This window comes from Carassius auratus, unplaced genomic scaffold (genome assembly GCF_003368295.1).
Source record: "Carassius auratus strain Wakin unplaced genomic scaffold, ASM336829v1 scaf_tig00006772, whole genome shotgun sequence".
NCBI classification, from domain to species: domain Eukaryota; kingdom Metazoa; phylum Chordata; class Actinopteri; order Cypriniformes; family Cyprinidae; genus Carassius; species Carassius auratus.
In genome coordinates, this window is record NW_020523788.1 from 146,795 (window position 1) to 162,741 (window position 15,947).

Sequence of the window (15,947 nt, forward strand, 5' to 3'; positions counted from 1 at the left end):
AACATTCAAAATGAAGACATTTTGGTGCAGGAAAAAAATTACAATGTTTTAATAAAATAAATATATGTAAACATTTTATTGTTTTGTGGTTTTATTTTTATATATATATTTTCACCTGAACACTGGGGCAGTGTTGACCAGTTAATCCATGAGTGTTAACTTTTAACACCAACTTTGGTGTTCTCATCATCCGTTCTGGTGTTAATATTCTACACCTTAAGAGTTTGTTGGTTAACAGTGTCAGAGTGTTAATAGTGTTAACTCTTTCAAAAGTGTTAATTTAACACTTTACAAGTGATTCCCATATATACAATGGGCAAGTGTTCATTTTAACTCTGAGAGAGTTAAATCCACTCTTTAAAATGTACTGTGTACAATCATACTGACAGTTTGATCATAGCAAATGTTTTGAGGAAATCTAAAAGAACTAAGTATTTATAAAATGTGCAGATGACACTTACTTTGAGAGAGTGTAGGGCTGACAGTATCACTGGCTTCACTCACTCCTACTTTACCCACTATCCTGTAGCGGATCAGGTACTGCTTTCCAGATATCAATCCAGTCAGAGTAAAGTCTTCATCAGCTGTGTCTATGAAGAGCCACTGTTCCTCAGCTCCAGAATCTGCTTTCATCTGCTTGTACTCTACTCTATACTTCACTGTTTCTCCAGTTGGGGACTTCTGCAGTTTCAGGGACACAGTTTGGTCCAGGACATTCTTCACTTCTGGTGGGGGCGGCTTGGACACAGGCTGGAACTGTGTATCTGTCAGAATCCCTTTTTCATACAGATAGATCGAGGAGCCTGGATTGGAGGAATCAGAGATTGCAGAAATAATGAAGCGCATTCTCGTTTCATCTTTATTGGCCTCTGAAAAACTTCTGAAGTGAGATAAGTTTTCTCTCATTTTTGAAGTGAAATCATGAGGGTTGAATGATTTTTGAAGAGGAGATGTCAGGGGAAACTTGTTTTCCCCATCTAATTCTTTAAAGGGGTCAGATTTTAGAAACTCATTCAGGGTTGAAAGATATGGGTCTTTGTATTTCAGAGATGTGAAGGTCAAGCACACCACAACATCAATATCAGGATCAAGGAGGCTGATGAGACTGTCTGAATCTTCTATTTGGATCCCCTTCAGTGTCTTAGTGTAAACACTCAAGAGGTCAAGTTGTAACTCGGTGTCATGTAACCACTGGTTAAGCTTGCTAGCTTTAAAAGGGGAGTTAAAGTGGATCTTCAGGATGTCTGCCAGTGACTTTTCCTCCATCCCTCCTCCTCGAATAGCAGGCAAGACTCTGGCCAGTGCTTTCTGGAGTACCATCTTGTAATTGCTAAATGAACCCTGAAATGAGTGCAGCCTCTCTTTGATGTCACTGAAAAACAGTACCATTGTTCTTCTGGACAGGTCTTTGCATCTCCTCTCTACTTCTCCCAGCTGCTCTATTATATTTTCAGTGTTAGAAATGAGACGTGTGCTGATTTCTCTCATAAGCTGAGCTGCTTTTGAATCCAGTAAAGAAAGAGGATGGAGCCAGACTTTTATTGGCACTGCGTTCTGTGGATTCCCCCTCAGTAGAGAGGGGAGCTTCTTGTACACCTCTAGGGCTTCTATGTACGTGGTGGGGTTCTGCTCAAGATGGACATCACCATGAAATGTGCAGGTGATCTCCTCAGCCTTCTTCTTTTCCTCATCTGTCATTTCTACAGCTCCTTGTCCCTCAACAGAAAATTTAGGGATCTTCTTGACCATGACATTCAGTTCTCCCTCAATCTCCTGCCTGTTTTCATCTTCTACAAATGAGTGATCAAACACCATGAAGGCCTGAGCTCCATACAGCACAGCTGTGACTACATGAGTTGCAGTTTTCTGCTCAAACACCTGAGGGTAGGTGAACTTGCCCAGATGAGTCATTGTGAGTTGTTCGAATCTTGAAGTTTCACTGTAATGCATTGTTACTCTGGACTGTTGGTTTGAAGATTTAGTGTTCCGCAGGTACTTGGCAGATCCTCCCACCTCCACTAGCCCTCCCAAAAAGCTGGCCTTCAGGGAAGCACTTACATCCAGGAGACTAGACTTATCAGAGAGAGAGTCGAAGCTACTGAACTTTAAATCTGTCATAAGCTGTGGATAACTGTTCAGATCTTCATTCAGTGATTTCTTATCCCACAGAGTAACACCTGAAATGAGAAACAATTTTAACAGTTACGTATGAGGATACAATGTACAACTGACGTGAAAATGCATCCTGTATTTGTAAGAAATTAAATATTTGTGTGCTTAATTTTATTCACTCAAATTGGCTATATAAGTACTTTTTGTAACACTTTACAATAACTTTATGTTACTAACAAAATAGCTTAAAAATTATTACCATAACATTAGTTAACCCTTTAGGTGCCAGAGTTTTTTTCCAAAAATGTTCGATTTTGACATCTTAATTTCATAAGGCTATATGTTAAAAGTGATAAAAGATAGAGATTTTCTGTAAATTATAGAAATATTAAGGATAACCATATTATGATGTCATATGGTGGCGGCCATCTTGGATTATAGAATTTTCATGAAAAGTCAAGTTTAAATGATAAAATGCAGCACTTCTGTCCCCTCAAAATGTCCCTCACCTTCTGTATGCTATATTGCACAATACTGAATGCTCGGGCATATAGTAAGTAGTAAACAAACTGTGTAAATCATTACTAATAAATGGTAGAAACAAACTGAATGCATGTAGCGGTTGGCCTTTTGCTGTAGAGATTTTCCATTTACTACATACAGTACACTGTAAAACCTGACAAGTTAACTTAACTCAAACCGTTTGAGTAAACCGATTGCCTTGACTGTAAAACCCGACAAGTAAAATTAACTGAAACGGTTTGAGTAAACAGATATCCTTAAAAACCTGACAAGTTATGTTAACTCAAACCATTTGAGGAAACCGATTGCCTTAAACCATTTAAGTTGAAAAAAATAACAGTTATGATTACTCTGAACTTAATTCAGTTGAGTTCACTGAAAGAAGATATACGTTGCAATTAAGTAATTAAGCGATTAACTAAGTGCTGATTGAGAATTAGTGATGAACAGCTGCTGTTAACAAACAGAATCACTGAAGAAAAGAGAAACACAAGAACTACTACAACTGACTTCAGACACAGACTTAGATGAAATCAACTGAAATAAAATACATGAAATCTCTCAAGATCTGATTAAACAACCCCACAAACAGCATCACCAGCTCCACTTATTAATAACCAGACTGACTTTAGTTCTGTCAGACGTCTACAGAAGATCTTATTGAGAATGAACTAAGGTTTAGCTGTTGATTTATTGTTTCATTTGAAGTAACCATGTTAGAGATCAGTGTCTGCTTTAGTTGGGCTCTTGACCCTTGATTTCTGTCTTAGTTCTTTTTCTGGCTGTTGGGACCTTATGTTTCTAAAACATATTTGTTCTAAATCAAAAACCCAGAAAATGTATCATCAAGTGTTACACAAAAACACAGAGGCTGCTTTTATCCAAAGCAGCTTACAGTGTTTTCAGGCAAACATTTTTTTTTTCCTAACCTGTACCTAGGTGTTAGTTGTTATACTGTATATTGGTGAAGATAATCATCAATTATTGAACTGCTTGGAGTCTAATCTCTGATGAAATAGGTGTTGTGTAATTAGTTGGATTGATTATAGCTAAAGTGATTCTAAGAGCCAGTGGTTCTGTGATAATCAGTTAATATAAAGACTTTTCAAACAGTATGGACTTCTATGGTGTCAACTAGTCACACACAGACATCAATAATCAGCATATGAACCTCAAAAATGGTGACTATAAAAAAAATAATGCTGCAATGCATGCTGGGAGCCATGGATGAGTTTTGTACTACAACTGTACCCAGCATGCATTGCAGCATATTTTTTTTATGGACACCATTGTTGAGGTTCATATTCTGATTATTGATGTCTGTGTGTGACTAATTGCTGTCATAGAAGAAATATGTATAAGCACAAGATAATTGAAAAGTCCTTTTTGACTGATTATGATGTAACCACTGGCTCTTTGAATGATTTTCATTGTAATCTTCTGAACTAATTATGGAACACCTATTTATTCTGATTTTTGACACTGAACAACTCCATATTTGATGATTGTCATCAACAAAACACTGTATAATAAACAATATCTGATAATATTCTCTCTATGATTTTGAATTATAACAAACATGTCTCATAAAAACATGGTTACAACAATCAGAGAAAAGACTAAGACAGAAATCAAGGGTCAAGAGCCCAACTAAAGCAGACACTGATCTCTAACATGGTTACTTCAAATGAAACAATAAATCAACAGCTAAACCTTAGTTCATTCTCAATAAGATCTTCTGTAGACGTCTGACAGAAATAAAGTCAGTCTGGTTATTAATAAGTGGAGCTGGTGATGCTGTTTGTGAGGTTGTTTAATCAGATCTTGAGAGATTTCATGTATTTTATTTCAGTTGATTTCATCTAAGGCTGTGTCTGAATTCAGTTGTTGTAGTTCTTGTGTTTCTCTTTTCTTCAGTGATTCTGTTTGTTAACAGCAGCTGTTCATCACTAATTAACAATTATCACTCAATTAATCACTTAATTACTTAATTTAAAAGTTTTTAAACGTACATGGTTTAAATCAAGGCAATCGGTTTACTTAAACGGTCTGAGTTAAATTTACTTGTCGGGTTTTACAGTGTAGGTGGACAGCCTAAATGGGGATTACTGCCGCCACAGTGCCGCGTGGTAAACTGTAATTCAGTCGCAATTTAAAATTATTCGCAAAACTACCGCCAGGTGGTGCAAAGGGACGGATTGCGAAATGAATGTAATTGTAAAATTAGATAAAAGGAGGAAGTAAAACAACAATAACACTATGATATAACATTGTAACATCTTTTAAAAACATGAAATTATTTTTAAGTGAGTTAATTTCAAAACACAGGATAGTCTTAGGCTACAGTCTTCTCACAAAAAAATTAAAAGAAGACTTTTACACAAAGGATCATATGCATGCTAATGTTATTAAACAGTAAATAAATCTAAGGACTATGTATGTATGTGTACTGATGCCTTCAATGTGACTCTACAATTTTCATAGTCATGAAAATAAAGAAAACTCTTTTGAAACTTTTGGTCTGTACTGTATATATATATATACACACACACACACACACACAGATAAAAAATTAATTCTTTGTTTAAATAGGAAAAAAAAACTCGGGTCCAAATGCAAAAATCAGTGCATCACATTCACTTCACATGCTCTGGCGCAGATCCGCCTCCGCGTTGCTCAGCTGTGGACGATTTAAAAATGTTTGATATAAAGGTTGCTGCTCCGTTTTATACAGAAATTGTTAATTAAAAAAAAAAATTATATTTTTAACACAAGTTCATGCAATGTGACATTTTACCTTTTTTAACTTATAAACTCTTTGAGATTTTAAAGTTAGTTTAGTAGTATTTAAATTAAAGTAAAAAAGTTTACATTGTTTAAATTATTTCTATGAATTAATAATATGTTATGTTTATTCTTGTAGAAAATAAGGGAAAAACTAAGGGATGATCCAAATATTTATTTTGCTTCACTTATTTATGTAGGCTACAATTATTCAAATAAATAAATAAAATAAAATAATTTCATGAAAAAATCCCCTCGGCCTGAGTAATTTTGACCATTATAGAATTGTGACTTTAAAGATTAGTCATTTAGATGGTAAAAATACTGTGAAATTAATAATGGCATGGATTTTAGAGCATAACAACTGAAGGTTTATGAAACATTAGCCAATAAAGTATTTTTTTAAACAATGGAACTTAAAGTTGTGAACTAAAATATTTTTTCAACCATACAGCATGTGAATAAATGTTTTGAAAAGTTAACTTAAACTTGGAGCTCATTATATTGAAGTACATATCCAAACACCAGAAACATTATGCATTTTATGAATAATTAAATAAAATGCATAATGTTTCTGGTGTTTGGATATGTACTTCAATATAATGAGCTCCAAGTTTAAGAATAGTCCTAGACTAGTTTCTCTCTCTCTCTCTCTCTATTTAACAGCATTAAATAAATGAAATACATCTTCTTTCAGGCAGACAGAATGTTTTCCTGCCTTGCTAAATGTTGGTCTCATGATCAATAAGTTGTTTTCGCCTCAATCTGATTTAGTAAAGTCAAACCACAGACAGTGAAGCTGGGTCTGTTAGCGGAGTCCCGCACGCTGTGAGGCGGGAGCAGCTGCGGAGGATTCTGCTTGGTCTTAAAGCCTTCCCAAGTCGAATGAGCAAAGTCCACACTACCGAGGATGCACGTCCAAAATCAGCGCACTTTGTATTGAGAGAAGCATGCAGACCTACGTCACAAGTCTATTTGCCTAATCTTCCCAGTACTTTAGACCGCGGTGGAAACACAGAAAGCAATGGGTCTGGGGGGAAATAGTTCCTGGGGAAAAAAGTTCCTGATACAAATGTTCCGGGTAATTTCGGTGGAAACGTGGCAAATGTAACAAAGCAGTCTCTCTTTGGTAAAACAACAGATTCAATGGGTGCCTCTTAATATCCCTCCTTGTTTCCTCGATCCTCTGTCCTCCACTGCTCCGGGTGTGTGTTCACGGTGTGTGTGTGTTCACTTTGGATGGGTTAAATGCAGAGCACAAATTATGAGTATGGGTCACCATACTTGGCTGTATGTCATGTCACTTTAACTCTTATCCTATGACCGGGAAATTGTCACGTGAGGCAACACAGAAAACAAGGAGAGATCCAATAGAAGGTAAGCAGTTTAATATAGGGCAAATCCAGAGGGGTAAACAGTCCAAGCAGGGTCAAAACCAGAATATCCAAACAAAAACATTAACAGGACACGAACACAGGGCAAGGTAAAGCAAGACAAGGCAAGAGTTGACAGACATGTAAAACGTATAGACATTAAAAAGGACTCCGTAACAAGGACAGAAACAACCCAGGTATTTAAAGACAAGTGCAAACGATGTAAGTGAAAACAGCTGAAAACAATGAACAGTGACGATAAGGGGAAGTGAGACCTCTAGTGGACACCCAGTGATACACAGACCAGACACACTGTGACAGAAATTGATCGAGCGCAGCCATCTCGAAGGACATCTCCATTCTCTAATTGCACCACGAGGAGGCGAGGATCAAGGAGTCTTCCTGAGGAGTCATGAGTGAGGATACACAGGTGTTTCCTTTGCGGAAGTATTTTTCATTGAAAAACCTGATGCACCTATAATTCTTCTCCCCCTTCACATCTGTTGTAATAATTAAGTTGGCTTGAAAAGTTGACTTTATGGTTTTTGTAAACCAGACTATCAAAACCACCAAAAATCCCATAGACTTTCATTGAGGGGGTGAAAATTTTAGACAAAAAGACTTAATGTATTTTAGCTGTCTACTGCCATAATAAAGCTTAAAACTCCATAATGAAAATACAAATAAAATCAGCCTAAGCTTATTGGCTGCTTTGGTTGGTCTCCCCAAGCGAGTGGTTTTTAAGTGGTTTTGGCCACTTTCACGTTGGTCTTAGCTGGTTTTAGCTGTTTTTTACTGAATCAACTGTTTTAGCTGAATTAGCATAGAAACATGTTAACAACATGCTAGTAACTTGCTAATCAAGCTAGAAACAGACTTGGTTCTAAAGTGGTTTTTGCTACTGTCATGCTGGTCTTAGCTGGTTTTTACCATAGAAAGTAAAAGAAATGGACACAGCAACCCCATTGGAACTCAATTGAGACAAGTGAAGCCAATTTTTAGCTATTTTTAGCATTTACTTTTCTGACGCGCAGACTCAAACTAAGCTTGATGACGTCAGCAACCTGTCTGATAGATGTAAATCTTCTAGTAGCTGTGCGTGCAAACCAGTGTTAATTTTGACACGAAATTTTAATTTAGTTTTAGTCTTAGTCTTTTGACTATAATTCTTTTTAGTTTTAGTCAAGTTTTAGTCATCTGATTTGTTTTAATTTTAGTCTTATTTTAGTCGACTAAAATTGCTTGGTATTTTAGTCGACTAAAATTGCTTGGTATTTTAGTCGACTAAAATAAGACTAAAATCAATAACAGATTTACTAGACAATTTTTTACAACTGGTATAGGAAACAAACTTAACCAAAATATATAAAACACAAATTCAACTTTATTTCAACACAACTGTGTCTTTATTTCGATTCAAAAGCTTTTATGCAGCAACAAACACTGTCATGATAATGTAAACAATAACTAGCTGCCAATTGACCATCAATAAAAGAAAAATAAAGTTAGGTCCAGGACCTTAAAGTTTACAGCTGAGCTGAACAATAAGTGCATACATTTAAAGTAAATATTTAATAAGTTGGCAGCTAGGTGGATAAAAAAAGTAACAAGATTTTATAAGGTATTCATTTGTCTAGCAATATTGTATGTTTTAAATACTACAATATTGCTAGATTTGTATGTATAATGATAGGATGTGAACATTCATGTTTCACATGACTAATATAGAAATATTTGTGATATTGTCAACAAGTAGAACATTATAAAATATACTAAACATTAGTATTAATCAAATGAATTTATCATGATATTACGTATTAGTATTGTGCTCGCATCTAATTTGAAGAAGGGGCTATTTTACAGTACTTTTCAGTTCGTAATATTTAATGCTACAACATCTACGCACTGCACTATTCCAATTTTGCTTAGCTCAATAAACAAAAGAACATCGTTGTGAAATTACATTTGAGAAAATGTCCGGGTGGCTCGTCTGTAAATGTCTTTTCAAATTGGTTGTGTTCTTGCCACGAATGAGCGCTCTGCGTGCTTTACACTTTGTTTTGTTTTGTTCGTCGTCAAACGTGAAGTGAGCTGTGGACATTTTGTCGCTCTTTTAGACAGTAGGGACTTTAAGCAACAGCTGCGAATGGAACGGCTACAGCGACCGGAAGTTTGCCGTCACACCGCTGTAGCCAAGAACGTAAAAGTCACTAAGCAACGGTAAAACAGAACAGCGCAATGCAGCATTAATTCATTTATTGAGATCCCAAAAAATATATAATTTAAAAAAGCAAGAGAAGGATTGCTTTTGGCGTTAAATGACAATCTTTTGTCAGAAGAGGAGTTTTTAATATTGTATGATGTAAATAAGTCTAAAAACATAACATTTATTTACCTAACCTCTCACGTTGTAGCGACTCTGGCAAATCAGCTGTTCTCCCGTAGTAGACCGTTAAATTAGAACGTCACAAAGTAGCAGTTAAATTCGCGCAGGCGCAATACAACGCCAGAATGGCGTTGCCGTTCCACCAGAGGCTGTTGCTTAAAGTCCCTATCACCTCTTCGAATGCCGACTTCCCGGGAGCTCATAAAAACTGAAAACCTTCGCTTCACGTCTCAATAAGTCAGGCTCTGATTGGTTCTCTTCTCTCATGCAGTCTGTTCTGTTTTGCCGGTTCTTTTGCTCATTCCTCGCATCTCTCCCGTCTGCTGATTTGATTTTCGTCACAGTCTATTTTCGTCTCGTCCTTTATTCGTTGACGATAATGTCAATCAATTTAGTCATAGTTTTAGTCTCCATCAGTGCCTTCTATTTTAGTTTTCGTTTCGTTTTCGTCAGCAAAAATATATTCGTGACGAAAATAATGACGAAAATATTTAGTCAACGAAATTAACACTGGTGCAAACTGCCATCGTTAATCTTGCAGAGTTCTTTGTCGTGAGTGAGCAGGAGAAAGTATTCTGATTAATTATTTTGTATAGTATTTTAAAATGTAACGCCAGTACGCCATATTAAGTTAATTGCCTGCGAGCTTCTCCTCCTGTCTGTACGGTAATTTATCTACTGTGCGACAGAGTCGAGTGGTTATGACGCAATCGTTAGCCTATTATTACAAAAACTGTTTCTACGGGCCATAATGTAACATAGAAGGTAATGGAGCCCTTTATACATTGTCGTGTATCTTTAGAAATAATTATTGGACAAATGGAGTCTTTAAACGCCTCAGATGTAAAGTTATTCGCTGTCAAAGTGACGCCAAAATGAATGGGAGTCAATGGGAATGCTAACGCAAGTGAAGTTCTGCTACAAGAGGGCGCCACGCACACTTCCGGTTGACTTCCTTCCCGCCTGGTTTTTACTGAATCAACTGGTTTTATACTACCATCTCACTTGGTAGTCATGGTAACAACTTGCTAGTCTCTTGCTAATCATGTTATCAGCATGTCAGTTACTTGCTAATCATGTTAGCAACATGTTAGCAACAGGCTACTCACTTGCTAATCATGCTAGCAACATGTTAGAGACATGGTAGTCACTTGTTAATCACGCTAAAATGCTAGTCACTTGCTACAGATATGTTAGTCATGCTAGCAAAATGCTAGTCACTTGCTAATCATGTTAACAACATGCAAGTAACTTTGCTAATCATGCTAATAACATGCTAGTCACTTGCTAGTCATGGTAACAACATGCTAGTCACTTGCTAGTCATGCTAGCAACATGCTAGAGACATGCTAGTCACTTGCTAAACATGCTAAAGATATGCTAGTCACTTGCTAATCACACTAAAATGCTAGTCACTTGCTATAGATATGCTAGTCATGCTAGCGACTTGCTAGTCATTTGCTAATCATGCTAATTAAATGATAGTCACTTGCTAATCATGTTACCAAATGCCAGTAACTTTGTTAATCATGCTAATAACATGCTAGTCACTTGTTAGTCATGCTAACAACATGCTACAGACATGCTAGTCACTTGTTAATCATGTTAAAAACATGCCAGTTACTTTGCTAATCATGCTAAAAACATGCTACAGACATGCTAGTCACTTGCTAATAATACTTATTACATGGTCGTCACTTGCAAATCATGTTAACAACATGCTAGTCACTATTAGTCATGCTAATTACATGCTAGTCACTTCCTAATCATGCTAGATACATGCTAGTCGGGTTAGCAATATGCTAGATACTTGCTAATCATGCTAACAACATTCTAGAGACATGCTAGTCACTTGCTAATCATGCTAACATCATGCTAGTCGCTTGCGAATAATGCTAACATGCTAAAGACATGCTAGTCACTTGCTAAAAATTATAACATATTAGTCACTTGCTAGTCGTGCTAACACATTGCTAGTAATTTTGGTAATCATGTTAATAACATGCTAGTCACTTTCTAGTCATGTTAACAATCCCCGTCAGTTGCCAAACATACTAACAACATGCAAGTCACTTGCTAATAATGCTAACAACATGCTACAGACATGCTAGTCACTTGCTAATCATGCTAATGACATGCTAGTAATTTTGCTAATCATGGTAATAATATGCTTGTCACTTTCTAGTCATGCTAGCAACATCCCAGTCACTTGCTAAGCATGTTAACAACATGCTAGTCACTTGCTAATCATGCTAATTAAATGCTAGTCACTTGCTAATCATGATTACAACATGCTAAAGACATGTTAATCACTTGCTAATGACATGCTAGTCACTTGCTAAAATTTAACAACATAAGGGCAGATCCCTTTAGTGCAGCTGATGACGCGTTGAAGTGAGGCTAAAGGAAGTGAGGATATTAATTTCACTTTATTCAATTCCTTGATCCTCGCATCTTTTCCTCCCCTCGCCTCCTGAAGGGGTGGAGCTATGACACGAAGAAAGGAAGCAAGGAAAGGAAATGAGGATGCACAAATAGGAATTGAGAAGCACCCAATTTATCAGACTCCAAGACCTGAATTGAGTGTCAGACAAAGGTGAAATTCACAATGTGCAGTGGTAGTGCTCCATTTACATAAACAGAGTTTACTGTGGAAACTGATGTGTCATAAGCGCCAACTACTGAAAGACACTGGATCCAGCCAGTCTGCTGTTTTTGTTCAGACCAGTGCAGTTTTTTGTTGCAAATCTTAACTGGTTTCTGGAGCAGTTGAAATTCCTATAATGTATAATTTTGACTCTTAATTTTCTATAAATAATAAAAATTTAAAGGCCGAAATGTGAGGTTATCATTTTATAAAAAATGTATTTGTCAAAACTTGAACATTTGAACATGCTGTCACCCAACCTTTATGTTTGTTTAAAATCTCTTGCTTTTTGACATACAAGGGCCCTCACACCCGGGCTCACCACCACCCAGTGGCCATAAGAGAACTGCAAACATTGGGCCAAATGCTTATATATATTTATGCCACATTTCCAGCTGCCAACGGGTTGTATTTATAACTGAATGTTGGCATGTAAATGTCTTCAGGCCATGACTATAACAAAACATGTGAAGCTTGGGTCAGACTGGAAATTGCTTGTTTAAGTTAGTTTATAACAAGTACATTTCAGTTGCCAGCAGATGGTGGGGTATGATTATAACTGAAATATTGGCGTTAAGATATGTTAAGGCCAGGACTTTTATCAAACTTGTTAAATTTGGGACAAATTAGACACTGCATGCCAGATTTACAGTAACTTCCTGTTTCACTGCATTAATAGCATGCTTAGCTAAGTGCTGGTAGCATATTTTAGTATGTTTCTAGCATGTTGCCAGCCTATTTAATACTTGTTGACACTTTTTAATTTGTTCCTAGGAGTCCATAACAGTGTTAACCATGTCACTTTCTGTTGCCAGCAGTTGGCGCTATGACTATAACTGAATTAGTTAATTAATAGCATGCTTTAGCACTTAGTAAATATTGTAAGCATGTTTGAGAATATTGTAAGCATGTTTGAGGATATTTCTAGCATGTTTAGCACACATTGGCATATTGGCAAAGACCATTATCGTCGATACCAATACGATACTTCTAAACTGAACTTTTTAATTATGAAATGTATTAAATTACTCAGAGTGAAATGGGTAGGTATCCACTTAACTTTATATTTGAAATGCATTTTAACATTCAAAATGCTTTAATTGCAACTTAAGTTATTTTTGTTTACACATGGTTAAAATATATTTACTGTAGTGGTAACCATGGAAATCTACAAATACTAATAGATGAACTACGGTTGCTTTAGTAAAACAATGATTCATTTTCATAAGCGACTGCCAGTGACAGGCTGTTGCACGCATAAAATGCAGCCTTTTTATTCTAACATTGTATGATTCATATGAACTTTTAACGTTCAATTTAAATAAATTTAACTGCATAAATGTAGGCCACAATTTCAGTTCATTTATTGTGAAATAACATATTTTCTCTATCCTCTGATAATAATTTTTCTGGACTTCATTCAACAAAAGTATCAAAGCTTTCTTATGATTCTTTTGGGTAACGCAGCCCTGTTTACACTGTCATGGAGAGCATAGGTCATGGTTGCTTAACAATGGCAGACGTTAAAGGAGCCAATCTAAAAAGCATATCTGAATAGGTCTATGATCACCCTGCTCGCATATTATTTTTATCTAGCGTCATTCTTTCATTTTGTTATGTTTTATTAATAAAACTTCAAGTCAGACTATTTATTATCCATTTAGTGAGAACTTGATTTGTGAAACAATGTGTTGATTTTAAATCAAGTTCAATAGTCAGTTAAAAAGCAAAGTTTATATTGGGTTAAAACTGTGACTAAAATAATAAACAATATAATGATTAAAAGAGTAGTAAGATGAACTCAGTAATCAATACAGATACAGTAATCAATGCTGGAGTAATGTGAATATGTGTATACTAAATTGCCATCCTCATGATTATTCCAAGATGGCCGCACATGTGTAGCAGTGTTTGTTTGTCTAATGTTTGTTGAGCCCGACCAAGAATCAACCAAGAAGTGGAATTTTTGTATTTTAATGCCTCAACTTCCTGGCTAATTGCTGCCCGTTGCCTATACCATCTCAGCTGAAAAGTTTTGCTGGATTTGTTTGCTGCTGCTGCCTGCCTGCGTTGATCTGGCTAATCAACTAACCTTCACTGCATGCTGCTCTTGCTGTTTGGCTTGCACCTCCTTGCTGCTGTTGCTGCCCATGTCTCCCCGCCGCACGGTCTTCCACTGGCTTCCTGCTTGGCCTTACTGGTAAACTATGGTACACTTATTGCTGCTTCACCTGGCTTCGACTGGTAAGACTTCTCCTTTGCCTGCACCTGTGCTTGTTTGTTGAGCCACCAAACTCTCCAGCCTTCTCTTTGCCGGCACACGCAGTCATCTGCCAAGCAAATTGCACTCCAATTTAAGCTGCAACTCTACAGTGCCGAAAATGACACTTTTTCTGATGAGTTTTGTCTTGCTCTGGGGACACGGGCATATGAATGTCTCTGATGAAACCTCTCTAGTGAAGGCTTGGGGTCCCTCATTTGTTCCCAGTATGACTTGCTCCAGGCCAGAGTTACCTGTGCAAAAACTACAGCCACTCTATAGTGTTCCTTCTGAATCCCTTCTCCGCTCTTTGTGCCTTGCTGTTCTGAAAAGCTTCACTGTTTTATCTGACAATGATCTTAAGTTGTTTTTTAACTCATTACATACTAAACATGCTGTGAACCTTGGTGCAACTATGAAACAGAGATGTTTGATTATTTTGTTGTTAATTATCTGTGGTGATGTGCAGCCAAATCCTGGCCCAGTTGATATTGACTCTAAGATCTGCAATACTCCGGCTGATTTTAAAAACAGGTCTGGGTTGGGTATTATTCATTTGAATATGCAAAGTATGCTCCCTAAGATTGATTCTTTACGTATTTGGGCAAAATCCTGTTGTTGGAAGCTACAAGACCACCCTCTGCAGTAGCTGACACCCTTCAGACGCTGTCAGAGCTTTTATCACAGCTGCAGTACAGTGAGATTGTCCTGGCAGGTGATATGAACTGGGACTGGTTCAAACCTGCTTCAGACGGATTGAAGGGTCTTTGCAGTGAATTAAATCTTATACAATTAATTGAGTCCCCTACTCGTCCAAATTCAAAACACCCAGAGAAATCTACTCTAATTGATTTGCTATTGACAAATGCTCCCCATAAATTTTCTGAAATTGGTGTGTTTGCTAATGACATCAGTGATCATTGCATGATTGCTGCCGTTAGAAATGCCAAAATTCCAAAATCCAGGCCTCGATGCATTGAAAAACGTGATATGAAACATTTCTCCTTACAAGGTTTTACACATGATTTATTTTATTTTACTTGGGACTGCATCGGGCTTATTGATGATGTCGAAACAGCCTGGAAATACTTTCAGGATGGATTTTCGCAACTAATTAATAAACATGCTCCATTGCGTAAGTTTAGAGTCAAGGGATGAGACTACCCTTGATTTTCGACGGAGCTTAGCAAACTTCTTCATGAGAGGGATGTGGCTTGGGCAAAGGCTAGGAAATCAGGGGTGGAGGCCGATAGGATTAATTTCAGACGACTACGAAACCAGTTCACAGCCGCTGTCCGACATGCCAAATCTGAATACTATCTAGCGGCTACTACAGACAATCTAAATAACCCTAGGACTTTTTGGAAGTCTATCAAGTCGATTTCTTTAACTAAATCTCATAATGAGCTGCCTCCCAATATAATCAGGGACAATATTACTATCTCGGACAGATCGGCGATGCTAAATTGTTTTAATGAACATTTTGTTGCATCTGGTTCTTTGTTTGACCAATCTCTACCTCCAAAAAACTCCCCTTCTGATGGTAATGTTGCTGGAAGATGTTGTGTTGGCCAGCCTTCTTCTTTTACCTTTGCCCCGTTTTCAATCGATGATGTACATAAAGCTCTAATGTCATTGGACACCAAAAAGCCTGCTGGCCCAGATTGTTTAGAGCCATATTTTTTAAAAACTGCTGCAGATTTTATTGCTAAACCGCTCATGTATATTTTTAATTTGTCTTTGGTTCAGAATGTTATGCTATCAATCTGGAAATCTGCCCATATCCTCCCCTTGTTAAAGGGAGGTGATCCTACCTTGCTAAACAACTATAGGCCTATCTCCAACTTGTCTGTGCTGTCAAAG

At 37.0% G+C, this 15,947-nt stretch overlaps 1 protein-coding gene across 3 annotated transcripts in view; it reads right to left on the bottom strand.

The window, feature by feature from the left end:
* The window catches only part of LOC113071281 (stonustoxin subunit beta-like), a 67,975-nt gene that overhangs the window by 40,715 nt on the left and 11,313 nt on the right, over positions 1–15,947 (bottom strand). For all 3 annotated transcript variants that reach the window (XM_026244643.1, XM_026244645.1, XM_026244644.1), the window contains exon 3: positions 462–2,177. In XM_026244643.1, the coding sequence (XP_026100428.1) occupies positions 462–2,177 (1,716 nt within the window). The remainder of the gene's footprint in view (positions 1–461; positions 2,178–15,947) is intronic.